Raw genomic sequence first — 25,195 nt, 5'->3', positions numbered from 1 at the left:
CTTCATCTTGGTCATGAATTCAAGCCCCATGTTGGCTGTTGAGATTACTTACAAAAAAAGAAAAAAATTAAGGACAACTTTCTTTCTATTTTGATATTCAGGTGTTACAGCAGCAATTGCTGAAAAGGCTATTGTTTCCCACACTGAGTTATTTGGCAGTTTTGTTGCAAATAAATTGACAATATAACCGTGAGTCTACTCCTTGGACTCTCTCTCTCTTTTTTTTTTTTTATTGTCTTGATTACTATAAGTTTACAATAAATCTAAGAACAGGTGGTCCTCCAGGGGCGCCTGGCTGGGTCCGGGGGTAGAGCATGAGACTTGGAGTCCTGTGTTGGGTGTAGAGATCCCTAAAAAAAATAAATAAACTTTAACAAACTTCAGATAGTCCTTCAATCTTGTTCTTTTAAAAATTGTTTTTAAGCCTTTATATTTAAAGCCCAACCTATAGTTGGGGCCATGCTGACAGTTTCTGTCCCTGGACTAGTGTTTAGACATTTATATTTAATAGAAGTATGGTTATGGCTAGGTTTATTTGTTTATTTTAATGTTTTATTTATTTTTGAGAGCAGAGGAGGGGCAGAGAGAGAGGGAGAGAGGGAGGCACAGAATCTGAAACAGGCTCTAGGCTCAGCTGTGAGCACAGAGCCGGACGCGGGGCTTGAACTCTGACTGCCAAGATCATGACCTGAGCTGAAGTCGGATGCTCAACCAATTGAGCCACCCAGGCACCCCAATATCAGTTTCATTTTTTACCTATAATTGCTTTGTTTTATTTTATTTTATTTAAGTGTGGTTTTTTTGTTTTTTTGTTTTTTTTTTTTTTTTTTTTGAGAGAGAGAGCGAGAGCAGGGGAAGGGCAGAGAGAGACAGAGACGGGAATCCCAAGCAGTCTCTATGCAGCAAAGAGCCTGATGCAGGCCTTGAACTCATAAACCACAAGATCGTGACCTGAGCCGAAGTCGGATGCTTAACTGAGTCACCCAGGCGCCCTGTTTTATTTTATTTTAATTTTTTATTTAATCTATTTATTTTTTTAAGTAGTCTTCACCCCCAGCATGGAGCTCAATGCCAGGTTTGAACTCACAACCCCGGGATCAAGAGCTGAGCTGAGATCAGGAGTCAGATGCTCCGGGCACCTGGGTGGCTCAGTTGGTGACGCAACTGACTCTTGGTTTCAGTTCAGGTCATCATCTCATGGTCATGATCTCAGAATCGTAACATTGAACTGCGCTGGGCGTGGAGCCTGCTTGGGATTCTCTCTCTCTCCCTCTTCCTCTGCCCCTCCCCTGCTAGTGTTCTCATTCTCTCTCTCTCTCTCTCTCTCAAAATAAATAAACTTAAAAAAAATGCTCTAGGGTCCCCTGGCTGGCTCAATCAGTTAAGTGTCTGACTCTTGATTTCGGCTCAGGTCATGATCTCACCATTCGTGAGTTCAAGCCCCACGTGGGGCTCTGTGCTGACGGTGCGGAGCCTGCTTGAGATTCTCTCTCTTTTTCTCTCTGCCCCTCCCCACCTCTTATATGCTCTAGAATAAATCTCATGATACATTGCCGTTACTTTTTACGTAGAGTCAATGATCATTTAAAGAAATGAAGAAGTAATACTATTCCCCACGTTTGAAACATTTCTTAGGCTCTTCCTTCCTTTGCGTAGATCCACATTTCTGCTTGCTGTTATTTTCCTTCTGTCCAAAGAACATCCTTTGACATCATCTCTTTCAATGTCAATCCACTGGTCACAAATGTACTTGGCTTTTATTTGTCTGGGAATGTGTGTCGTCTTTGCTGCTAGGTAAAGAATTTTAGCGTTTTTGTTTTGATTGCTTTGTTCCTTTTGGCACATAAAAATATCGTAGCCCAATGTCCTCCAGTGTGAATTGTTTGTTAAAAATTTCAGTCATTCTGGGGCGCCTGGGTGGTTCAGTCGGTTCAGCGCCAGGCTTCGGCTCAGGTCATGATCTCCCGGTTCATGAGTTCGAGCCCCGCGTTGGGCTCTGGGCTGACAGCTCAGAACCTGGAGCCTGCTTTGGATTCTGTGCCTCCCTCTCTCTCTGCCCCTCCCCTGCTCGGTCTTGCTCTGTTTCACAAAAATGAATAAATGTTAAAAATTGAAAAAAAAATTGAGTCATTCTTATTTTTGTTTCCATGTATGTAATGTGTCTTTTTCCTCTGATGTTTAAAAAATATTTTTTTCTTTATCTTTGGTTTCTGGTTTATTTTAGTTTTTTGAAACAATCTCCAAACCCCACATGGGACTGCAACGCATGACCCCGAGTCAGAAGTTGCACGCTCCAGGGCCTGAGCTAGACAGATGCCCCCCTAATACTTTTTTTTAAATTTATTTTTTAATTTACATCCAAGTTACTTATAGTGCAATAATGATTTCAGGAGTAGATTCCAGTGAGTCAGCCCCTACGGATAACACCCAGTGCTCATCCCAGCGAGTGTCCTCCCTAATGCCCCTTGCCCATTTAGCCCATCCCCCCACCCGCAACTCCCCTCCGGCAACTCTGTTTGTTCTCTGTATTTAAGGGTCTCTTAGTGTTTGTCCCCCTCCCTGCTTTTATATTATTTTTGTTTCCCTTCCCTTATGTTCATCTGTTTTGTCTCTTAAAGCCCTCATATGAGTGAAGTCATAGGATATTTGTCTTTCTTTAATTTCACTTAGCATAATACCCCCCAGTTCCATCCACGTAGTTGCAAATGGCAAGATTTCATTCTTTTTGATTGCTGAGTAATACTCCATTGTGTGCGTGCGTGTGTGTGTGTGTGTGTGTGTGTGTGTGTGTGTATACACACCACATCTTCTTTAGGCATTCATCCGTCTTCGGTGGACATTTGGGCTCTTTCCATCCTTTGGCTATTGTCGATAGTGCTGCTATAAACATGGGGGTGCATGTGTCCCTTCGAAACAGCACACCTGTATCCCTTGGATAAATGCCTAGTAGTGCAATTGCTGGGTCGTAGGGTGGTTCTATTTTTAGTTTTTTGAGGAAACTCCAGACTGTTTTCCAGAGTGGCTGCACCAGCTTGCATTCCCACCAGCAGTGCACAAGAGATCCTCTTTCTCCGCATCCTCGCCAACATCTGTTGTTGCCTGAATTACTGTTAGCCATTCTGACACGTGTCAGGTGGTATCTCATTGTGGTTTTGATCTGCATTTCCCTGATGACGAGTGATGTTGAGCATGTTTTCATATGTCGGTTGGCCATCTGGATGTCTTCTTTGGAGAAGACATGTCTATTCATATCTTTTGCCCATTTCTTCACTGGATTATTTGTGTTTTGGGTGTTGAGTTTGATAAGTTCTTTATAGATTTTGGATACTAACCCTTTATCTGACGTGTCATTTGCAAATATCTTCTCCCATTCTGTCAGTTGCCTTTTAGTTTTGTCGATCGTTTCCTTCGCTGTGCAGAAACTTTTTGTTTTGATCAGGTCCCAACAGTTCATTTTTGCTTTTGTTTCCCTTGCCTCTGGAGACGTGTTGAGTAAGAAGGTGCTGTGGCCAAGGTCAAAGAGGTTTTGCCCACTTTCTCCTTGATTTGATGGCTTCCTGTCTTACGTTTAGGTCTGTCATCCATTTTGAGTTTATTTTTGTGTCTGGTGTGAGAAAGTGGTCCAGGTTCATTCTTCTGCATGTCACTGTCCAGTTTTCCCAGCACCACTTGCTGAAGAGACTGTCTTTATTCCATTGGATATTCTTTCCTGCTTTGTTGGATTAGTTGGCCATATGTTTGTGGGTCCATTTCTGGGTTCTCTATTCTCTAATTCTTTAGTTATAACATGACTGGGTATGCTTTTCCCTATTTTTTAAAAAAAGAATAATACCTTTTTAAAAAGTGTTTATTCATTTATTTATTTTTGAGAGAGAGACAGAGAACATGAGGGGGAGGGACAGAGAGAGAGAGAATCCAAAGCAGGCTCCAGGCTCCGATCTGTCAGCACAGAGCCTGATTCAGGACTTGAAGTCACCAACCATGAGATTATGACCTGAGCCGAAGTCGGGTGCTTAACCAACTGAACCACCCAGGTGCCCCTGCTTTTCTCTATTTTTTATTATTCTTGGCATTCATTGAGGTTCGTAGACCTGTGGGTTTATGGTTTTCATCATATTTGGAAATTTTTGGCCATTTGGGTTTGTTTGTTTATTTGTTTGTTTGTTTACAGAGAGACTGAGCGAGTGAGCCAGTGCTCAGGAAGGGGAAGGATACAGAGAGAGAATCCCAAGCAGGATCCACGTTCAGCATGGAGCCCCACTTGGGGCTCAATCCCACAACCATGAAACCATGACGTGAGCTGAAATCAAGGGTTGGATACTTAACCGACTGAGCCACCCAGGAGCCCCTTGTTTGTTTAGTTTCTTTTTCTTTTTCTTTTTTCTTTTTTTTCTTTTTTTTTTTTTTTTTTGGTCATTCCTTTTCCTCTTTCCTTATGGAGCTCCAATTATATGTATGTTAGATTCTGATATTATCCTGCGGGTCACTGAGGTTCTGTTCATCCTGTAAGCATTCTTTGTCCTCTGTGTGTTTCACTGTGGATAGTTTTTATTATAAAATTTTCTTTTTTTTTAATTTTTTTTAATGTTTATTTATTTTTGAGACAGAGAGACAGAGCATGAATAGGAGAGGGGCAGAGAGAGAGGGAGACACAGAATCTGAAACGGGCTCCAGGCTCTGAGCTGTCAGCACAGAGCCCGACGCGGGGCTCAAACTCACAGACCGTGAGATCATGACCTGAGCTGAAGTCGGACGCCCAATCGACTGAGCCACCCAGGCGCCCCTAAAATTTTCAATGTCACTAGTGATCTACAATTCCCAATGTCTACTCTATTGCTAAGTCCATGCAGGGAGCATTTTTCATACTGTACTTTTTGGATTAGAGGTTTATGTTTTATTCTCCCCCGTTTCTCAGCTGCTGGTTTTTGGCCTGGCCTGGTGGATCTTCACCATATGCACACGCAGTGACATTCAGCAAAAGACTCATGGGGACGCTTATGAAAATTTATAAGTTCTTTCTCGAGATAGCTCTCTGCTCTCTGCTACATTGTTCTGAAAATTCTAGCCACCTGGACCTCCCTCATCTCCCGTCTTTGTCCCCTCACTTCATGAACCTGTTGTGCTCTGTTTGGGTTTTCCCGCCTAATCACAGTCCGGATGGTGCCTACAGTATTTTAGCCAGTTCTCCTGCTGTTTAGCGTGGGAGGGCAAGTCCCATAGCAGTTACCTACTGTATTCTTTTAACAGTTGGTCAGGAATCTGTTGCATGTATATGCCAGAACTTACACATCCAGTCTCCAGTTCTTCTCTGTACGGTTGGGTAACCTCTAAGGAGTTATGTAATACTTCCTACCATAGGCCGGTTTTGCCCGTAATTGAACTTGACATCGATAGGATCATATCATGCACACTCCTTTGTGTTGGGCTTGTTTCCTTCCACATTGTGTCCGTGCAATTTATCCGTTTTGTTCTGTGTATTAGTAATCTGTCCTTTTTCACTGCTGCGTAGTACTCCACGGTATGGTGGCCGCAAAGTTGTGCATCCATTTTCTGTTGATGGACATTTGGGCTATTTTGGATTTTGGACTAATAGAAATACAGCTCCTCCGAGTCTTTGGTGGAGGTATTTCTGCATTCTTGTTGGGAACAGTAGTGAAATTTCTGGGGCATAGGGTCTACGCGTGTTATCTTTAAAACATAACAGCCAGGAGTGCCTGGCTGGCTCAGTCTGTGGAGCGGGTGAATTTTGATCTCCTGCTCCTGAGTTCATGCTCCGCGGTGGGGGTAGAGTTTACTTAAAAACAAAAGCAAACACAGACAGCCAGGCAGATTTCCAAAGAAGCTGTGTAGTATTACATTCCTACCTGGACAGGAAGAGCAAAACTTCGGGTGCTCCACAACATTACAACTCTCGACAGTGTCATTCTTTCTGATTGTAGCCATTCTCCTCCCGGTACAGAGGCGTCTCATTGTCTTTTAAATTGGTGTTTCTCCGATATGACCAAAGAGATAGAGCAACTTTTGCTTTTTATCTTTTGGCCACTGGGGTGTTGCCTTTTGTGAAGTGCATGCCATATTTTAACTGGGTTGGTTTTCTCTTCGTGATTTGTAGGAATTTTTGTTTTGCTCTGCTTTTGTGGATTAAAGTCCTTAGTCGGATGTATAAACATTGCAACTATCTCATCCCAGCTGGTGGCTTGCCTTTTTGCTCTGGTAGGGGTGCACGCGGAGGGCGGGCGCCGCGTGTCTCGTCGCCCGGCACCCACTAGGCCCCCACGAATGTGTGCGGAGCCAACCGGCCTCGCTGGACCTCCAGCTCCCGGCCTCCGTTTCTCCACGTGGACATGTTATTCCCGTCCGGCCCGTGTCACGGGGTTTTCAGAGACGCGCGAGAGGCACCGCATCCGCTCCCCGCTGCGTCGGGTTTGGGGCTTCTGGAGCAGTGTCAGCTTTTCGATTCAGGAAAGGCGGAGCTGGATTCCTTCCCAGGAACTTGCCTGAGAAGCTCCACGTGGGAGCCCCGCCCACAGCAGGCCCCACCCACTGCTGTCACTTGGTTCAGGGGCGGGGCAGGGAGGGCGCTCCTGGGGGGCGTGGTTAGAACCCGAAACAAGGAAGTGGGTGGAGTTATGGGGGCCGCTGGCCAATGACAGAGAAGAGCCCTGAGTCGGAGCGTGCGAAGCTAAGCGGACGGTGAGGGCGTTGTCTGCGTTTCCATTGGGCGGGAGGCGTCGCCAGGGAAACGTGGTGGCCTGGAGATGTAGGGGCGGGGCCCTTGGGGGAGGCGGGGCTTCCGGGGGCGGGTCGCCGGGCCTGGGCTCCTGTCGTCAGCTGACCCGCCGCCATCTTGTCCGCCATTTGCCAGCGGCGCGGCGCGGAGCCGGAGGGGAGCGGGAGTGCGAGCGCGGCCTGCGGAGCGGGTCGCCGCCGCCGCCGCCGCCGCCGCCCCGCGGACAGCCGCCGACCTGGCCTGGGAGCCCGCGCCACCGCGGCAGCCGGCAGCGCAGCGCACCGCGGGCGGCAGGCGCGGCCCCCGGGCCCCCGCACGGTGCCCTGCCGCGGGCCTCCCGGGGCTCGAGCCCGGCGGCGTCCGCCGCGATGGCCCTCAAGATGGTCAAGGGCAGCATCGACCGCATGTTCGACAAGAACCTGCAGGACCTGGTGCGCGGCATCCGCAACCACAAAGAGGACGAGGTGAGCCGGCGCGCCGCACCGGGCCGGCCTGGCTCTGCCCGACCCCAACGCCAGTACCACCCGGGACCCCGACTCCGGCCTCCTGCTCGCCCCCGAGGCCTCGAGCCCCGCCTGCTTGCGACCCGGGCCGCCGCTCGCCTCTTTCTGCCTGAGCCTCAGTTTACCCCTGGCAGACGCGAGCAGCGATTCTCAGGACCTCCCGTACCTCCCCCCCGTAGTCTCGGTTTACCCTCTGGGCGATGGAAGCCCGCCTCCCCGTCGCCGCAGGTGGCCCGGGAAGAGACTTTGGAGGGCTCTAACTCCGATCCAGGCCTCTAGACTCCTGGTTGGGGGGCCCTCCTCTCCGCGGGCCGCTCCCGGAGGAGCCCATAATGGGATTGGTATGCGTCCGGGTGGCCCTCTGGGGCCCGGTCCGGGAATCGGGCCTTGCCTCCTGGGCCCGCGTCCCCGGGAAGGTGGAGCCGCCCCTCTTAGGGAGGGAGGGGAGACCGCGGGAGCCCTGACTCAAAATAAGGAAGCCGCTGGGGGGTCCTGGAATGGGGAAGCCGACTTCAACCAGAAAGCCGAAAGTCGGGGCGAGGAAAAGGCCGTCCACGAGTAAAATCGTAACCGTGGGCACCGTTTCCTTCCCTGCGCCCCTCCCCCCAGCCAGTGACCTAGATTTGAGAGGAACGGGGACGGTCAGTGGCCACCAGGCCGCCGGCTTCCTTGAGGAGGTGTCAGCCCACACTTGCACAGGGGGTCACGAAGGCGCACCCCGCTTTCCCAGGTGGAGGGGGAGGCTGCCCGGTGGCGGGCGGTTGTTGCGTGCGGTGCCGGTCCCACGGGTCCCACTGCCCGACGCCATCCGCCCTCCTCACAATGGCGCCGGGGAAGTCGGGCACGCCAGGGTGGGAAGTGCAGGGAAGGGAGGGAGTTTGCCCGAGGCACCCGCAGCCCCCGGGCCGTGTGCCGGCCGGAGTTCCTGCCGCCGTTGCACTTTTTCAGAACGGGCGTGACCTCGCTGGGCGGTCCTTTGCACCCTCCTATCCTTCCTTGGCTGTCCCTGGTTTTGCACCGTTAGCCGCTCCCGCTCGCAGGGGTGGTTACGGTGCGCGTCTCACTGGGTCCTGGCCTTCAGGTTCGGTGACGGGAGAGGGGCTGGTTGGCCTGGGTTTTGTCTCTCCCAGCTGGGAGGGGCCGAGTGAATCTGCAACCTGTTCACACCGCACGTTTCTTTTGTGCGCTGGTTCTCCTCCTGATTTCCCTGGGTCAGCGGATGTCTCTGGGCCGCCTGTTCTGGGATTGCGAGGAGGCACCGAGGCCGCTCCCGTTCGGGCGCCTGGTGTTTGGGGGAAGCTCGCTGTCCCCGGGCAGTTCCCTGAGCCGAAGTTGATTCATTGAGAATCGCTGGCACCTTTCCGCGGGCTTGGAGCCCTTTCCACGGGGATGCTGGAGGGGGAAGAGTCTTCCAAGGCCCGTGTCTGTGTGGGTCCTGCCCTCCACCTGTGGGCGATTCCCAGGGGACGTGGTGTGTTTGCCCCCCCCCCCCCCCCCCGTTTCCTCGTCAACAGATCGGGGTGACCTGGAGGCTGGTTGCTGGGGTGTTCTCTAGTCGCCTCGCCGCTCGGCTGCTTCTGCACCCTCTGGCTGCACTGGGTCCTCCCCTGCTTCCCTACCACACCCCAGTGAGGACTCGACACTAGGCGCTTTCTCCGCGGCAGTTTAGCGCACTCCAAAGTTGGCTTGATGATAGGTTTTAGGCGAAATCTTCGGTGCGGCATCCTACAAGTGAGGCTCGACGGGGCCTTGAAAGGCCACGTGGAAATGCAGCGTGATCTCTGGCGAATCAGTCGTGTGGTTGCACATCGGGAGGCTTGCGTCCAGGTTCTCGGGCTTATTGACTGGGTGACGAGGGAAGTGCCTCTGGTACAAAGTGGGGGTGGCAGCGTCTGGGTGGCTCCGTCCGTTAAGCGTCCGACTTCGGCTAAGGTCGTGATCTCGAGGTCCATGGGTTCGAGCCCCGCATCGGGTCCAGCTCTGCGCTGACAGCTGGGAGCCTGGAGCCCGCTTCGGATCCTGTGTCTCCCTCTCTCTCTGCCCCTCTCCCGCTTGCACTCTGTGTCTCTCTCAAAACAAATAGGCGTGAAAAAAAACATTTTTAAGTCGGGTGACAGCCACCCCCTTCGAGTGCTTCTGAGGATGCTGTGGCTGACGTAATGCAGGTTTGCACCAGGGCACCCACGAAGCTGTCTGCTTGGCTGTTTCCAGACCTCAGCCTCTGACCCCTTAGTGGGTTGTGAGTTCAATTTAACGAGTTATGTTGAAAGAGAAGCTAGAAAATCCCAGTCCCGCATGCACATAAGTCACTGCCGTTCATTGAAGCTTATTTCAGCTACGCGTGTGCATGCACGCGTGTTGGGTTATTACGGAAACACGTCTCTCAAAATGAGTCCAAAAAGTTTGAAAACAACGGTCGAATTCATATGTGTCTGGGGTGCTTAGTTTATTTTTAATCCTTAAGACACAGCACAAATAATGTTGGCAGGGAGGGCAAAATCCACTTATGGATATCCTTGCTTCTAAACTTTGGGTATGACGGGGGGGGACCCCAAATGACTTCTAAAGTTTGTGTTTAAATTTTTTTTAATGTTGAATGTGAGAGAGAGAGAGAGAGCAGGAGTGGGCAGCGAGAGAGGGAGAGAAAGAAGCCTAAGGAGGCTCCGCGCTGTCGGTTCAAAGCCCGACATGGGGCTCAAACCTACAGTGAGGTCATGACCTGAGCCAAAGTTGGATGCTTAACCAAGTGAGCCACCCAAGCGCCCCTAAGTTATTCTTCTGGGTACTCTTCATATTTGGGGGAAAGCTGCTTTTTCAATCTTTTTAGGTTGTAAAATCACACCCATACTTTTAAAAATGTACTCGATGTTTATTAAAGAAACGGGGGAATGCTCCTTCCCTGTAAATCAGTTTGGGGTATGTGTTTTGAGTGGTTTTTTCTGTGCTGAGAAATGATGGGCATTTCCGAGTGTTGAGGTTTCGTTCTGCATCCTGGGCGCCTGGCCACGCCCAGTGGTGGAGCGGTGACTCTTGATCTCAGAGTTGTGAGTTTGAGCCCCACTTGGGTGTAGAGATTACTTGAAAAAAAAGGTTCTTTTGGGGGCGCCCGGGTGGCTCAGTTGGTTGAGTGTCTGACTTCAGCTTGGGTCATGATCTAACGGTTCATGAGTTCAAGCCCCACATCGGGCTTACTGCTGTCAGCACAGAGCCTGCTCCGGATCCTCTGTCCCCTCCCTCTCTCTGCCCCTCCCCTGCTCATTCCCTCTCCCTCCCTCTCTCTCAAAAATAAACAAACATTAAAAAAAAAAAAAGGTTCTGTGTGCATCTTGCTTGTAGGGTCGTGGTCCTTACTGACTGCTTCCCAGGATGCAGTATATGAAGACGCCCCACGGTATTTTTAACATCTGCCTAGTCTGGATGTGCTTTAGTTTATTTGCTTGCCCCCCCCCCCCCCCCCCCGACATTGAAGTGGCTTCACATTGTTAGGCACAGGCCCTGATTGGGTCCACTAGTATCTGAGTAGTATTGTTCTGGCTTGGGTATAAACATTTCCAAACCACTTAACTGGTGTTTCAGAACTTTAAAAATTCAGTTTGTGTAGAGTAATATTTTGAGATGAGATGTAACCTAGGATTAAGATTGAGCTGTAGGGGCCTGGGGACTCCTGTCGGTTGAGCGTCTGACTTCAGCTCAGGTCGTGATCTCACAGTTTGTGGGTTCCAGCCCCGCGTCAGGCTCTGTGCTGACAGCTCGGAGCCTGGAGCCTGCTTCCAATTCTGTGTCTCTCTCTCTCTCTCTCTCTCTCTGCCCCTCCCCTGTTCACCCTGTGTCTCTCTCTCTGTCTCTCTCTCAAAAATAAACATTAAAAAAAAAAGGCTGAACTGTATGCAAGAGCTCATATTCTGTTGTTTCTCATCTCAAAAATGGCAGTTTCCTGGGGTTCAGCCCAGGAGGTTTGTGGGACCCGCCAGGCTGTGAGGTGCATGTAGAACCTAGATGGGATCGGGTCTCGGGACTGTTGTTGAAGCACGTATCTCGTCTGGCCCAGGGCAGGCCCTCCGTTTGTGAGAGATCCTTTTGTTTCAGTGACTTCTAGGGAGAGTAAAGATAATGAAGTTTGAACTGAGTTCTTTTCCTTTTCTTTCTTTAAAAAAATTTTTTTTTTGATGTTTGTTTATTTTGGGGGGGTGGGGGTGAGAACAAGTGGGAGAGGGCCAGAGAGCAAGGGAGACACAGAATCCAAAGCAGGGTCCGGGCTCTGAGCTGTCAGCACAGAGCCCGACACGGGGCTCGAACCGACAAGCCGTGAGATCATGAACTGAGCTGAAGTTGGATGCGTAACCGATGGAGCCACCCAGGTGCCCCAGTTTTTTTCCTTTTCTTTAATAACATTGGTCATTACCCTAAATCAGGATCTCTCCCTCGGCACTGCCGACATTCAGGACTGGATCATTTTCTGGGGGGCTGGCCCAGACTCTGTGGGGTTGAGCAGCATCCCTGGCCCCGCCCACTCGATGCCAGGAGCACCCTCAGTCTGACAACCACAGATGTCCCCAGACATGGCCCAGGAGAATCTCTGACCCAAATTGATAAGAAAAATCTCCCTGAATTCCCTAACATTCTTCCCTTTCTCCGGGCACCCTGTGTTTCCCACGTTGTCACCATGTTGTTGGACCTTGTGGTATTGTGATACTGGAGATCGGAGCTCCTGGGTGGCTCAGTCGGTTGAGCGTCCAACTTCAGCTCAGGTCATGATCTTGTGGTTCGTGGGTTCGAGCCCCGCGTTGCTCTGTGCTGACAGCTCGGAGCCAGGAGCCTGCTTCCGATTCCGTGTCTCCCCCTCTCTCTCTCTGCCCCTCCCCTGCTTGCACTCTGTGTGCATCTCTCTCTCTCTCTCTCTCTCTCAAAAATAAACGTTAAACAAAATTTAATTAAAAAAAAAAAGGAAATATATATTTTGGTCCTCATCCCTGGCTCTAGGCAGAGCTTCTAAAATCTTTGTAATTTCCTAAGCAATAAAAGTACTAGGAACATCCTCATTTATTTTTTGGTCTCCGACCCTGTTCCTGACCCTGAGCTCCTAGATCTCTCGGCATTTCCTGGGTGACAGGAGTGACTTTTGTTCTAATGAGATGACTTGGTGGCTCCTGGGGGGGCCATCTTCTGGGAGGGGAGATGGGCCAGGGATTGAATTAACGACCTCTCCCGCCTGGGTGATGACGCCTCTGCAAACCTCTCCAAACTGTGTGTTGGGGGAGGGTCTTGGTGAAAGCGTCCCCGTGCTGGGAGGGCGATGCGGCGGCTGGCCCACTCCTACACTCGGGACCCTCCTGGAGCCCTCCCTGTGTGTGTCTGTCATTTGTCACACCCTCTGTTACATACTCGACTGGTAAACGTGACCGTGACCCGGCCATGACCAGGTGCTTCCCTGGGTTCCCTGTGCTGCTTTGGCACCTTAGCCGGGCCCGAGAGGAGGGGGTCTTTCAAGCGCGGGTGACCATGTGGACGGGGCTCTGTACTGACCAGGCGGTGTGGCCACCTGACAGCGTCACAGCCGGGTCCGGGTCGTGCGGGGACCCACCCTGCGTGTGGCAATCGAGGAAGACTGTTTGCAGGCAGACGCAGAGGGTGTGCTTTCCAGATTTGCTTTGCTCCTCATCCTCATAAGTTGCGGGGTGATGGCACATAGCACGTTACACAGTTCAGTTAACGTAATTGCCTGAAGTTCTTTGAGTGAACTGCTTTGCTGGTGAGTTTATCACCTAACCTCGTGTCCCTGCCCGGTGCTTGCTTCTGCCTGCACCGAGCTCTCTGCCGCTGGCTTCTGGCCGCTGCTCCGGCTGATCTCGGCTCAGGTCATGATGTCGTGGTTGTGAGATCGAGCTCTGTGTTGGGCTCCACCCTAAGCGTGGATCCTGCTTGAGATTCTCTCTCTCCCTCTCTGCCTCTCTCTGTCTCTCTGTCGCCAAAACAACGGTGCGTAGCTGTCAGCACAGTGTCACTTTAGGACACTTCCGTCACACCCAAAAGAAACCCGTGTCCGTCTACAGATACTTCCCCACCCCCTCCCCCAGCCTCCTGGATCTGCTTCTGTCTTCATGGATTTGCATCGAAGTGTTTTGAAGAGCGTTCCTGCCCCTTAGGTGGACCTTGGTACCCCTTGGTCGTCTGTCCCGTGTGAGAGCCGAGGGTGATGCGGGCCATGAAGGTGACAGGAATGACCGTGATTGGCTGCCAAGCTCCGCCTGTTGTGTGTGCAGGGGGGGGGGGGGGGGTGCTGGGGGCTGGCTGTGGGGGAGGGGAGAGGGGTGGGGCTGGGAGGCTGCCGGAGTCCCACCGTCTCCAGTTACTGGGACCGGGTGGGTCTGGGGCAGCGCGTGAGGCCTTCCCCGAGGTGGCCGCGGCTCCTCTTGGCCGCAGGGGCGTTGGAGCCCGTCCAGGGCAAAACGCTAGCGTGGCGTCCTGAGTTGTCGCTGACACTCGAGTGTGGTCGGTAGAACAGCTCCCTTCGTTTCCCAACCGACTTTTCCTACGTTTTGGGGTCAAAATGTATCGAAATGATGGTGATGGTGGTCAGCACCCTGGTTGTTCTTCATAAGGCGGAGAAAGCCGTCCCCACCCTGTCCCAGTTGTCGTGAGGACTTGACATTTTCTGGTCGGAGAAACTCGAGTGGCTCGGAACACTGACTTACACTCCGGCGGAACATCCCGTGCGTGCCAGGCTCTGGGGGTCGCAGCCCGTAAGGGGTCCCGGGCTCACGCTCACGGACAGGGTGGTGTGGGCTCCAAGACCCTGAGCCGGGGAGCCAGTGGGGCCCGCGGACAGAGCTGAGTGTTTGGGACAGTCCAGAGAACCTTGTGAAAACGTCAAGGGCTGGAGGAAGTGTGCTGCCCCTTCAGCAGGTGAGCGGATGGACGAACTGGCCCACGCAGGTGACAGACAGACCGTGGCCCACGCAGGTGACAGACAGACCGTGGCCCATCCGGCACTAAAAACGGGCCATCGAGCCGCACAGAGACACGGGGGAGCCTCAGACGCACAGGACTCGGTGACAGAAGCCAGGCTGAGGAGGCGACACACGGGGTGGTTCCCGGTCCGGGATGTTCTAGACGAGGCAGGACCAGGCAGGACCACGGAGGCACGGCTGCCGGGGTGGGGGAGGGTGAATGGGAGGAGCACAGGAGTTTCAGGGCCGTGGGTCTACTCCGGACGACACCGTGGTGGTGGGCAGGTGTCCGTGACATTCGTCCGAACCCACGGGGTGTGCCGCACCGGGAGCGACCTCGTGTCCGCTGTGGACCGTGGTTCGTCACGTTCGGTGCTGGGTGGGGATGTGGATAATGGGGCCGCCGGTGCGTTTATGGGGAGAAAGTGCTGCAGGGAATCCTGCTAGGTGGCCAGGGTCGAAATGGCTACTTACAATAGACCTGAGGAGTCCTGTAGAAGGGAAGTTTGTGTCCTTTGTTCGAAATTAAATTCTCTAGCGAAGAAGGTGCAGAGAGGGCATCGTCCATTTCAGTGCTCGGTTCGCTGTTTGAGAGTCCGAATCGTGCTCGCCCCTCCGATTTCTCTCTTTTTCACTAAACGGCAAGGATACGTAGCTATTCGTACCTTAGGCTTTAAGCTCTTTCTAACGTATGTTTTTAATAGCGTTGTCTGGACGCGGATCCCGATCCGCCCGCCCACCCTGACCAGCCTGTTCCTTGTTAGTGATGTTGCGTGTAAATGAGAGATTAACGTGGCCACGGGGCTCCGCTTGCCTTCCTTCGACTTGCTGCGACCCCGTTCGAGGTCAGTCCTGAATCCTCCTGCGTGAGCACGTGCTCTCCGGTCCTTCGTCACCTCCCCGCCTTTCCCAGGTGCGCGGGCCGCGAGCCAGGCGCCTCCTGTCTACCCACAGCTCCAGTTCAAGCAGGCTCACGTGTCCCTCCGCCCGGGAGTGCCCCGAGGTGCAGGGACAGATGTCATCGGCCTGGCCGGTTCAGCCAGTGCAGCACGTGGCTCTTGATCTGTGAGTTTGAGCCCCACGTTGGGCATAGAGATTACCTAAATAAATAGATAAATAAAGATTCTCTCCTGATCTTCAGTTTTTGGCCATTTGACTCGGGGATGTGTGGGTGTGGTTTTCTTTCAGTTTTCTGTTGGTTGGTGCTGAGCTTCTCGAACCTGTACGTGTACATCTTTCACTGAATGTGGGGAGTTTCAGCCGTTCTCGTTTCAGATGTGTTCTCTGTCCCCCCTTCCTTTCCTGGGACTCCGATTACATGCCTGTCCTGCCGCGTGCTCTTGTCCCACAGACCTGGGGCTCTGCCTGTCTTTCCTCGAACTTTTCTCCCCTTCAGACCGGATGGTTACTATTGTCGCACCTTCCAATGCGCTGACTTCTCTCTCCAGCTCCAGTTTGCCCTTCAGTCCATTCCGTGCATTCTTTGTTCCAGAAATTATCTTTCTGGAACCTCCGCTTGCTTATTTTATACCACTTGTGTTTGCTGAGAGTTCTCCTCCTCCTCTTTGTGAGCGCCTCCTTTTCTCTGCTTCCTGAGAGCACGGTCACAGTGGCCAAGCTGCGGCCTTCGTGTGCTAATTCCATCCTTTGGGCTACCTCCAGGCCAGTGTTCGTGGATTGTCTCTTTTTCTTGGGTACGGGTAACATTATCCTGTTTCTTGTTTTGAGTAGCTTCAGACCGAATCCTGGACGTTGTGACTGATACGTTTTTGGAGGCTCCAGACGGTGTTATTTTCTCTGAGGCGTGTTGATGGGGGTGCAGGGTTACTTTAAGGGGCAGTTAGCTTGTTGTCTGGGCTGAGACTCCAGCTCTGCCCTCCTCGCTGTGGGCAGGGGGCGGGTGCAGTGTGTTCGTGTCTTTTTGCTTTAGCTGGAACGTGCCGTGCATGCCTAGCTCTGGGGTCAGCCCCGGATTTGGGCTGAGTTTCTGTTAGCGTGTGGGCACCATCGCCCCCCCACCAGTTCCCCGCCCCCTGGGATTTCCTTCCTTGAGTGGCAGCTGCCCCGTGTTCTGGTTCTGGTTCTGGAAGCCAGGAGCCCCAGGCCTTGGCTGCTCTGTGGGGTGCTGGAGATAAAAGCCAGGAGAGACATTACCCGGTGCTTTTGTGTCTCCAGATAGTTTTAAAGCCGCATCTGGGGGAGCCTGGGACTGATGGGAGCTCCGTGGACGGCGGCAGAAGTGGACTCTGCCTGGCTCTCCCGAAAGCCGGGGTGGGGAGGTCCCTAGACTGTGTGCAAACGCGTCAGCAGCAGCAGAACATTTGAGTTTGTGCTTAGGGGCCGTCACGAGTCCTGCCACTGCACGGTCAGCCCCCCCCCCCCGTTCTCGAGTGCGCGCCTGGGAGCGCTGCCGGGCCATCACCTGGCCCCGTCTTCCGTGCGTAAGCGTGAGTCCCCCCACACTTGTCACTGTCTGCCTGTTCTTTCCATTTCATTCATTCGTTCATTCATTCATTCAGAGTAGGCTCCGCGCCCAGTGTGGGGCTTGAACTCTCGACCCTGGGATCAAGAGTTGGATGCCCCACCCATTCAGCCAGACAGCCCCCTGTTTTTTCCCCTTTTACGTGGTTAACGGTCATGATCCAGGATGCAGGAAGGGCCATCTGTGTGCAGGGACAGCAAGTGAAGATTCCCAAGTGGGATTTAGTAACCGGAAGCCTGTTGGAAGGATACAGTGACACTCGCTCCATTGCACCGACTCTCGGTCGTAAAATATTCATGAACTCCTCCCTGGCTGAGAGAGGGCTCCGATGGCTCCTGTCCCCAGGAGCCTGTGCTTCAGGCAGAGGAGCGTCTCGGGGCCGAGCGGGGTGTGGCCTCGGGGGACGGGAACGCAGGGTGCACGGCCAGCATACAGGACACTTGGGGCAGGAGTCCGCCACGGGCTTGCCACCCTGGTCTCTCGGGACGCGGTCGCCCTGGGGACGGCATCCAGGGGCTGACCACTGAGTCCTGCCGGCAGGTGCCCAACCGGGCACATCCTAGCGGTGGTTGCTGTTGGCAGCATAACAGACGGGAGGCTCCTCGTGCTGCATGGAGTGCTGGGCACGTGCGGGGCTGGGGCACTGACCCGACAAACTCGTTCCGAGCCCTGCGGTGGCCACTCGCTTCGTGGCTCCTCTCTGAGGCCTCTTCGGGGCAGGGGTGAAAGGAGCCTTGCGCCCCCCCTCCCCCCCCCCCCCGAGGGGCACGCCAGTGGCTCTTGACTTCGTGTGTCAGTACTGCTTCGGGTCAAGCCCGTTCGAGTGGTAGATGTGCTGAATCAGCAAGGAAACCCAAGGGAATCCTCAGACCGTGTCCCCGCAACCCCTGTGGCGTGACTCCTGGAGTCGAAAAGGTGGGCAGTTTGCAAGTGTCCATCCTTCAAACGGATAAACACGAGGTGGCCTACGTGTGTGGGGGGGAGACCGAGCAAGGCACAGACCCTGTGCTACCGCGGGCACGAGCCCCGCCATGGTGCCCGTTGAGAGAAGCCAGCGGGCGCCACGGAGACGCCCAGACGAGCTCGCTGCCGCCAGGGCAGGACCGGACGGGAGAGCTGGGTGTCGAGCAGCCCGCGTCAGCGGGTGGACGGCGGGACCTGGGGGTTACTTCCGGGCCTTGTGCGAGTCTCAGTGCGAGCTGTTAAAACTAGCGGACCCCGTGCCTTAATGTCGTTCTGCGTTGAAGTTCTTTTTTAACTTTTAAAGCGCTGCGACACAGAAAACCACCGCTAGGGGGCGCCTGGACGGCTCAATGGGAAGAGGGCATAGGATTCTTGGTCTGGGGGCTGTGAGTTAAGCCCCGCGTTGAGTGCAGACGTTGCTTAAAAAGAAAGAGAAGGGAAACGTCAGCTGTGCACACAAGTTGCGAAAGTGGAATAACATGTTGCGGCACCTGCTTCCCTGGCAGGGAGTCCGGCTCTCGCGGTCGTCCTGTCCTCTCAGGACTGAGGGGCCCCCGGGCGTCTTGCCGAAGCGGCTTCTTTAAGTGCCAGCTCTGTTAGACGCTCGCGTGCCGTACGAGTCACCCGCGCGGTTCCTCGCTGGTGCGTTCAGGAGTCGGGCAGCCGTCACCGCAGTGAGCTTCAGGGCACCGTGTCACCCCAGCCCCCCTCCCCAGCCCCCGACACCCACCAGCCTGCTTCCTGTAAGTGTGGATGTGCCTGCTCGGGGCGTTTCACGCCAGCGGAATCACACGGCGGGCGGCCTCTTGTGTTTGCCTGCTTTCTTGACCGTTTTAGACACTTGGGATTTTCCAACGCTGTCTGCTTCCCTTTTAGGCAAAGTATATCTCTCAGTGCATTGATGAAATCAAGCAAGAGCTGAAGCAAGACAACATCGCAGTAAAAGCCAACGCGGTCTGCAAGCTGACCTACGTAAGTACCGCGGACTGTTTGCTCAGGCGGTGCCCCCCCAACCCCGACGCCGTCAGGCGGGTTGTAGATTCCACCATCCCTCCATCCGTCCTTCTGTCCACCGTGCGCTTCTACCCGCCTGTCAGACATGGACACCGTCAGCCCCAGGCGCCGGCCTTGGCACAAAGTTGAAGGAAGGCACGCCGCGACGACCCTGGGGCTCGGGGCATGGCGGGCCCCGCCTGGCCTGGGCCAGGCCCCCCTCTTCTGGCCCCTCTGCTGGTCAGAAGGGAGGTGGAAGGCTTGCCAGGGGCGCCTCGTCACTTCGGGGGTGTGGGGAATTTTAACCAGTACTCCTGGATGCTAGTATTTCAACCACAGGCCTTCATCCTGTGTTTGTGATTAACGTGGCCCTGTGGTTTTCACTGGGAAGGCAAGCCCGTCAGAAGGAGAAATGAAATGCCCCGGGGTGTGTGCGTGGAGAGGCCCGCCTGTTCGGGAAGCGTGTGGCGGTCCTGTAGGAGCTGAGACAGAATGTTGGACGTTGGGGCTCAAGCCTCGGCGTGCGAGTGAAAATCAGCGCGCCTGTCTCTTCAACAGTTACAGATGTTGGGCTATGACATCAGCTGGGCTGCCTTCAACATCATAGAAGTGATGAGCGCCTCCAAGTTCACGTTCAAGGTGAGGCGGGCGAGCTTGCTTTGAGACCTGAACCGCGTGGTGGCAGAGGGTGAGGGTGGCCGGGGGCTACGCCACGCAGAAACAGAGTGCGGGACACGAGCGTCCTGTTCCAATCAAACCTCCACGCCTCAGACATCACCAGCTCACGTTTGTCACGTTATTTGTTAGCACCATTTGTGTGATTTCCTTTTTCAACTTCGAAGAATGTCAGTGAAATGATGGGTCTGTAGGATTATGTATGTGTATCTCATTTTTAGTGTTTATTTTTGAGAGAAAGCGTGTGCACGGGGGAGGGACGGGGGCGGGGGGACAGTGGATCCGAAGCAGGCTCTGAGCTGACAGCAGCCAGCCAGATGCGGGGCTCAAACCCATGAACCGTGAGATCATGACCTCAGTTGAAGTCAGATGCTCAACTGACTGAGCCACCCTGGTGCCCTGTTTTTTGACGCCAGGAAAGATAAATGTGTAACTGTCCAAAAAACAAGAAAGCACCGACGGTCTTGCACAGAGGCCACCACTTGTCACCTGGCCCCAGGGCCTCGTGGTCCTTTCTGAGCGTTTTCGTTCACCTCGCAGGGGTCCTGCTTGTGAGGGATCTGGAGCGCTGCCTCCTCACTCGATATCATAACTCGTAAATATTCTGAAAAACGATCGGCCGTCTGTGTGGCCCAGTTGAGGGCACTCCGTAGTCTTCCTGGGGTCTCACCAGCCGGGCAGCGGAGACCATTTCCAGGTCCCCGGGGCCTCGCACCCGCCTAAGGGTCCCTGCCTGGGTCAGCCCCGCGCTCCCTCTGAAGGACACCGTCATCCTGCCCACCGGTTGCTCTCGGTGAAGAAACAAAATGTTGTGTTGCCAGAATCGGGAGGCGCTCTGCACGTGTACGAGAGCATCTCGTCCGTGTGCCAGTGTGACGTAGGTGTCTGCGTCATCCTGGCAGAGGGACCCGAGTGCTAAGAAAACCCAGTGCCTGTGATGACTTACAGATTCGATGTAAAGGGAGCTCCTGGCTGCCCAGGAGGCTGTCAGGACACATGCTGGGGAGAGGACTGGCTGGTCTGGCGGACCTTATGAGAACTTGCATTTCAAAGGCCGGGTCTGGAACTCAGGAGCAGTTTCCTCCTCCTCCTCCTCCTCCTCCTCCTCCTCCTCCTCCTCCTAGAATGACTTTCTGGCACCCACCCACCAGTGTTCCCGCGGCCAGCTGCAGGCTGTCACTGCCTGACCAGGGGGCTGCTTAGCACAGAGCTCGGGGGGCGGCCTGGGGGCTTCTCCCCAGGGCGCCCGGCCCCTGCCTCGTGTGTGACGCCCTGTGTCTGACTCACAGCGGATCGGCTACCTCGCTGCTTCCCAGTGCTTTCACGAGGGGACCGACGTCATCATGCTGACGACGAACCAGATCCGCAAGGTAGGCCGTCCTTGGCCCTCACCGAGTGCCCTCGAGTCACCCTGTCCCCGTAGTATCCTCCACGCTGGCTTTTCTGCTGCTCCGAATGAGCGGCGAGTCGAAAGCAGCGAGGCCCACGAGCTCTCGCTGTCATGACCCCCTTCGCAAGCCCGTGGCTCGTGAACGTGGCCACGGCATCGGCAGGAGACGCCCAGGAGTGGTGTGGCGGGCCGTCTCCCTGCCCTCGGGCAGTGGCGAGCTGGAGGTTGCCAGACGTGCCCCTTCCCTGTCCCGGGGGGGGGGGGGAGGGGCGCTCTGGGAGTTGGAGGGCTGTCTCAGGCCCCTGTCCCTCTGGGAGTGCTCCTCGGGGCTGCACGCCCTGCCCGCGGGGGCCTCCCTGCCCGGGGCCCTTTTAGTCACGCTGCGTACACATCTCAGTCGCGTGTAAGTTTTTGTGTCTTAGTCTCGAAGATCACCGAGTGGTAACTTTCTTCCTCGGCCGCAGAGCTTCGAGCATCTTTTGTGCAGTAGTGAGGGGGTGTCAGGGAGAGGCAGAGCTCACCGGCGGTGGGGTTTGCGGGCCGGACCCCGTGAGTTGAGGTTGCCCTCGCGGGGGCACCTGGTGACCCGGGCCGGGCTCCTGGCCGGGGTGTGTGTGGGCGCTTGGCGTGGGCCAGGCCACTGGTCTGAGCGCGCGAGCCCGTGGTCGTGAGGAGGTAGCGGTGGTCAGGCTGTATGGCAGAAGTGGACGCCACAGGGCCTCGAGGGGCAAGCCCGGCCGGGAGCGGCCACTGGGGGAGCCTACCGGGAGGAGGGGGCCCCTCCGGCTGCTTGGACCCCCAGGCGCCAGCCCGCCCGCCCGGCGAGAACGGTCTCTGGCCCAGTGCCAGGGCGCAGCCGTGCCCCCACCCACCCCTTTGTAAGGACCTCCATTCAGACGTCTCTGCGTGGACGTGTGCTAGAGGTGGGTCGCTTGGGTCTCTGCTGTCAGCACAGAGCCCGACATGGGGCCTGATCTCACAGACCCATGAGATCACAACCTGGGCCAAAATGAAGAGTTGGACGTTGAACCGACTGAGCCCCCACGTGTGTCGTTTAAATAAACCCGTGACTTCTGAAACACGGCTTCCGCAGACCGGCCCCACCCCCGTCCCCACCCCCGTCCCCTTGGCTGGGGCTCCTCCCACTTAATGGTGACGCAGGCGTCCTCCCCAGAAACTTCTGTCTCTGAAAAGCCCCGCGTAAGTCTCGCTGAAGAAGGAGCCTGGCCGTCCAGGGCCTGGGCTCCCCCTTGGTTCCGTCCCGTCAGCTTGGGCTGGAGTGGGTTTCCGAAGTTGGCCTCTTCAGGTTGTCCCCACAGTCTGGAAGGTCAACTCCTAAAATGCCTCTCAGTCTGTTTTTACCACGTATAGATGGGGTTTGGGGGTTCCTTAGGAAAGCATCCCCAGGGCAGGTTTCTGGCACAGACGATGCTTCCCTGGCGTGGAGGCCGGGCCCTTCTGCGCTGTGTAACCAGAGGCCTCTGGCGGCTGCCCGCCCGAAACACGAGCCTTGGGCCGTAGGTGCCGTGCCTTTGGGCGGGGCCGGAGGAGTGGCCCCTGGTTCTGGTCTGGGGACCCCCGCCGCAGGCCTGGGGGGCGGTTAGGGCCGGCCGGATGTGCCTTCCCCTCACGTCGGGGATCACAAACAGGCGGGCAGTTCGCGAGCCAGGCACTGGTACAGGCTCGGCCCCGCCTGTGGTCACGGCCTTGGGACGCCGGGCTGTGTCTGTGCGGAGGGCGGTGCCCGCCGTGGGCCTCTGTGCCCAGCGGGGCGGGGACGGCTCTCCCACCGTCCCAGCTCTTCGGGGACAGTCCCAGAATGGGCTGCTGCTCGCTACTCCCCAGACAGGCACAGCCCCAGACTGTGGGCCGGGAGCCCGTGATGCCCGGGTGGCACCTGCCCGCTGACCCTCCTCCTTCCCTTTCCAGGACCTGAGCAGCCCCAGCCAGTACGACACTGGCGTTGCACTGACTGGCCTGTCCTGTTTTGTTACCCCAGATCTTGCCAGAGACTTGGCCAACGACATCATGACACTGGTGAGTTTGCGAGAGTACCCGACCCCCCTTGGCCTTTGCCCCGTGACGTGACTTGGTCCGTCCAGGTGCCTGGAAAATGGAGGTTAACCGTCACACCAGGGACACTCGGGCACGTGGGAGTGGGCCGGGTTCCCCCGGAAGAGACGGGGCACCGGGTTGCCGTGTCCCCCACCCCCTCACCGGTGGGGCCCCGGGCTCCGGCTGTCTCCACCCTCACATCCCTTCGTCACCTTCTTTCACTAGCCCTGCCCGGGGCCCGGGGCGAGCGCCCACGTCCCCCGGCGCGTCCCTGCCACTTACCGCCTCCCTGCCCGGTGGTGGCCGTGGCGGTTGTGGCAGCAGGCCTTGCACGTGGTTAGCGTGGTTCTTCCGGCTCCATCCCTGATGCCGTGTTTCCCTCTGGCCACAACTTGACTTCCGGTGGTTCGGTCACCTGAAGGGCCAGGACCCCACCCAGGGCTCCTCTCTAGGCTGTCAGAGCATCTTTCTAAAACGCAGATGTCCTCTTAGAAATTGTGGTCCTCAGGGGCACCAGCCGTACACCTGAATCTTCAGCTAATTGGGAGGCCTTTTCCCATCCGGTTTTATCTGAGCAGAGCAGAAGGGTGGCTGCGTTCCACCCTCGGACAGGTCCGTCCGTCCAGGTCAGCCTGTTTGCCGTGTGGATGCATCAGTCTCAGCCTGTGGTCTCAGACTGTGTGTGCCAGCAGCTTCTAGAACGGGGGCCGGTGTGCCTCGGCCCTGCCCCATGCAGCTGGCCGGGTTGTAACTGACTTTGCCCACACTCGCCCCCGCCCGCTCGTTCACATCGTGTCCCTGGTGGCTCTCGAGAGCCAGAGCAAGAGTTCTGCCCTTCCGGCCCAGACGGTACTGGGTCGTGGGGCTGGGAGCTCTCTCGGGGCAAGGTCCCCAGGGCCCATGCGCATCGGAGGCAGGAGGCCTTTCTGGCCAGAGCAGAGTCCCAAAAGGACAAGAGTCTGAGACGGTCACGTGTGGAGGGGACCCTGGCACCCTGCTGTGGGAACGGGCCTCGGCAGCTGGAGGCTCGTGAGGCAGAGGCTTGCTTTCCAGTTCAGGGCCCCGTCCCTCTGTCTGTCCCTCATCGGGTTCCAGCCAGTGTATGACAAGGGTCTCAGCCTCCGGAGGGCGGACCTGGGGTCACAGGCACAGGGAAGCAGGTTTCAGTTCTGTCCACGACACTATCATGTGACCCCTGGGCTGGGGGCAGTGGAGCAGGTGAGCAGGCCTGGTTTGGAGGCCAGAAACCAGATGAGCTGGAGAGAGGGCTTTCCTTCGGGTGATGGAGGGGAGACTCGGGCAGATGCAGGACAGGTGAGCAGGACAGGTGAGCTGGGTGGCTGCGGGGAGGGCGACAGGGGCAGCAGGGGAGGTGAGCAGGGCCGGCGCCGGGAGAGTAGCGGTGTGGCGGGGAGGCTGACCGGACCTCTATCCCTGCAGATGTCGCACACCAAGCCGTACATTCGGAAGAAGGCTGTCCTGATCATGTACAAGGTGTTCCTGAAGTACCCCGAGTCCCTACGCCCCGCGTTCCCCCGCCTGAAGGAGAAGCTGGAGGACCCCGATCCCGGTTTGTCGATTGGCGAGGGGGTGGCTGGGGGCGCGGGGCTCCGTGGCACCTGTGAGCCCCTGGTGCAGGATGCTGCAGGGAAAGCGTTGAAGGGGCACTGGGTCCCGGTCTCGCGTCCTGGGATCTCTCCAGACAGCGCCTCCTTCCCTTCTGGCACCTGCTTCCTGCGCTCTGGCCTGGAACCCGCCGTTTCTCCGAGGAGCCTGGCCCCGTTTGTTGGTGTGGGGTTTAGGCGCCGAGCTCTGGGTGCTGGGTGTCCCCTTGCCGCTGGGCTGCCCTTTTTCCAGCCTCTCAGCAGACCCCCGCCGTCCCCACACTGGGGAGTGCCCGCTGTCTGGTCACACCTTAGCGCTCATGACTTGATGCCGGTGTCTTGGCCCCAGTCCCCGCCACGGGGCTCGTGCCTACTTGTCCTCTACAAATCCTTCCTTCGTTGAGGACTCCCCAGGCTGAGCAGTGTCAGGTGGCTTCTGTGACACAAGGCAGGTCCCAGCTTGTCTCTCGGGAGAGCCTGCCTTGTCTTCAGGAGAATCACAGGCCGTGGAAAGTTTTGTTAGGAAAGTAGGAGCGAGGCGGCAGGCGTGGTGGGTGTCCTGAGCCCGGAGTTCCTTGGGACCTGCAGGGGAGCAGCCCACAGACTCAGGCGACGGGCCGTGTCTGTTGCCTTGGCCTTGGCCACTGGGAGCCTAGCCCTGACGTGACTGGTACCTCAACCCGGCCCACAGGTGATGGGCAGTGTGCCAGGCACAGAGCAGGGCTCCCTGCACTTGGGGGGACCAGCCTGAGGAGGACGCCCCTCCTCGAGAAGGCTGTACCTCCCCGTGTTGTTGAGACTCTTAACTGCTGCAGAGGGACTCCCTTGCTGATGGGACACCCCCTTATTTCAC

General features: G+C 55.8%; 1 protein-coding gene across 2 annotated transcripts in view; it reads left to right on the top strand.

Annotated features, from left to right (window-relative positions):
* Nucleotides 1-6,842: 6,842 nt before the first annotated feature.
* Nucleotides 6,843-25,195, top strand: part of AP3D1 (adaptor related protein complex 3 subunit delta 1) — a 37,325-nt gene continuing 18,972 nt past the window's right edge. The window contains exons 1-6 of one of the 2 annotated variants that reach the window (XM_078443688.2): nucleotides 6,843-7,194; nucleotides 18,502-18,597; nucleotides 19,177-19,257; nucleotides 20,583-20,663; nucleotides 22,613-22,720; nucleotides 24,179-24,308. In XM_078443688.2, coding sequence (XP_078299814.1) covers nucleotides 7,099-7,194; nucleotides 18,502-18,597; nucleotides 19,177-19,257; nucleotides 20,583-20,663; nucleotides 22,613-22,720; nucleotides 24,179-24,308 — 592 coding nt within the window. In that variant the 5' untranslated portion in view covers nucleotides 6,843-7,098. The remainder of the gene's footprint in view (nucleotides 7,195-18,501; nucleotides 18,598-19,176; nucleotides 19,258-20,582; nucleotides 20,664-22,612; nucleotides 22,721-24,178; nucleotides 24,309-25,195) is intronic. The other variant, XM_078443687.2, reaches the window with a different exon arrangement.

This window comes from Panthera onca, chromosome A2 (assembly GCF_046562875.1).
Source record: "Panthera onca isolate mPanOnc1 chromosome A2, mPanOnc1 haplotype 2, whole genome shotgun sequence".
NCBI lineage: Eukaryota > Metazoa > Chordata > Mammalia > Carnivora > Felidae > Panthera > Panthera onca.
The sequence above is the reverse complement of the archived record's forward strand: the minus strand, read 5'-3'. Positions and strand labels throughout refer to the sequence as shown.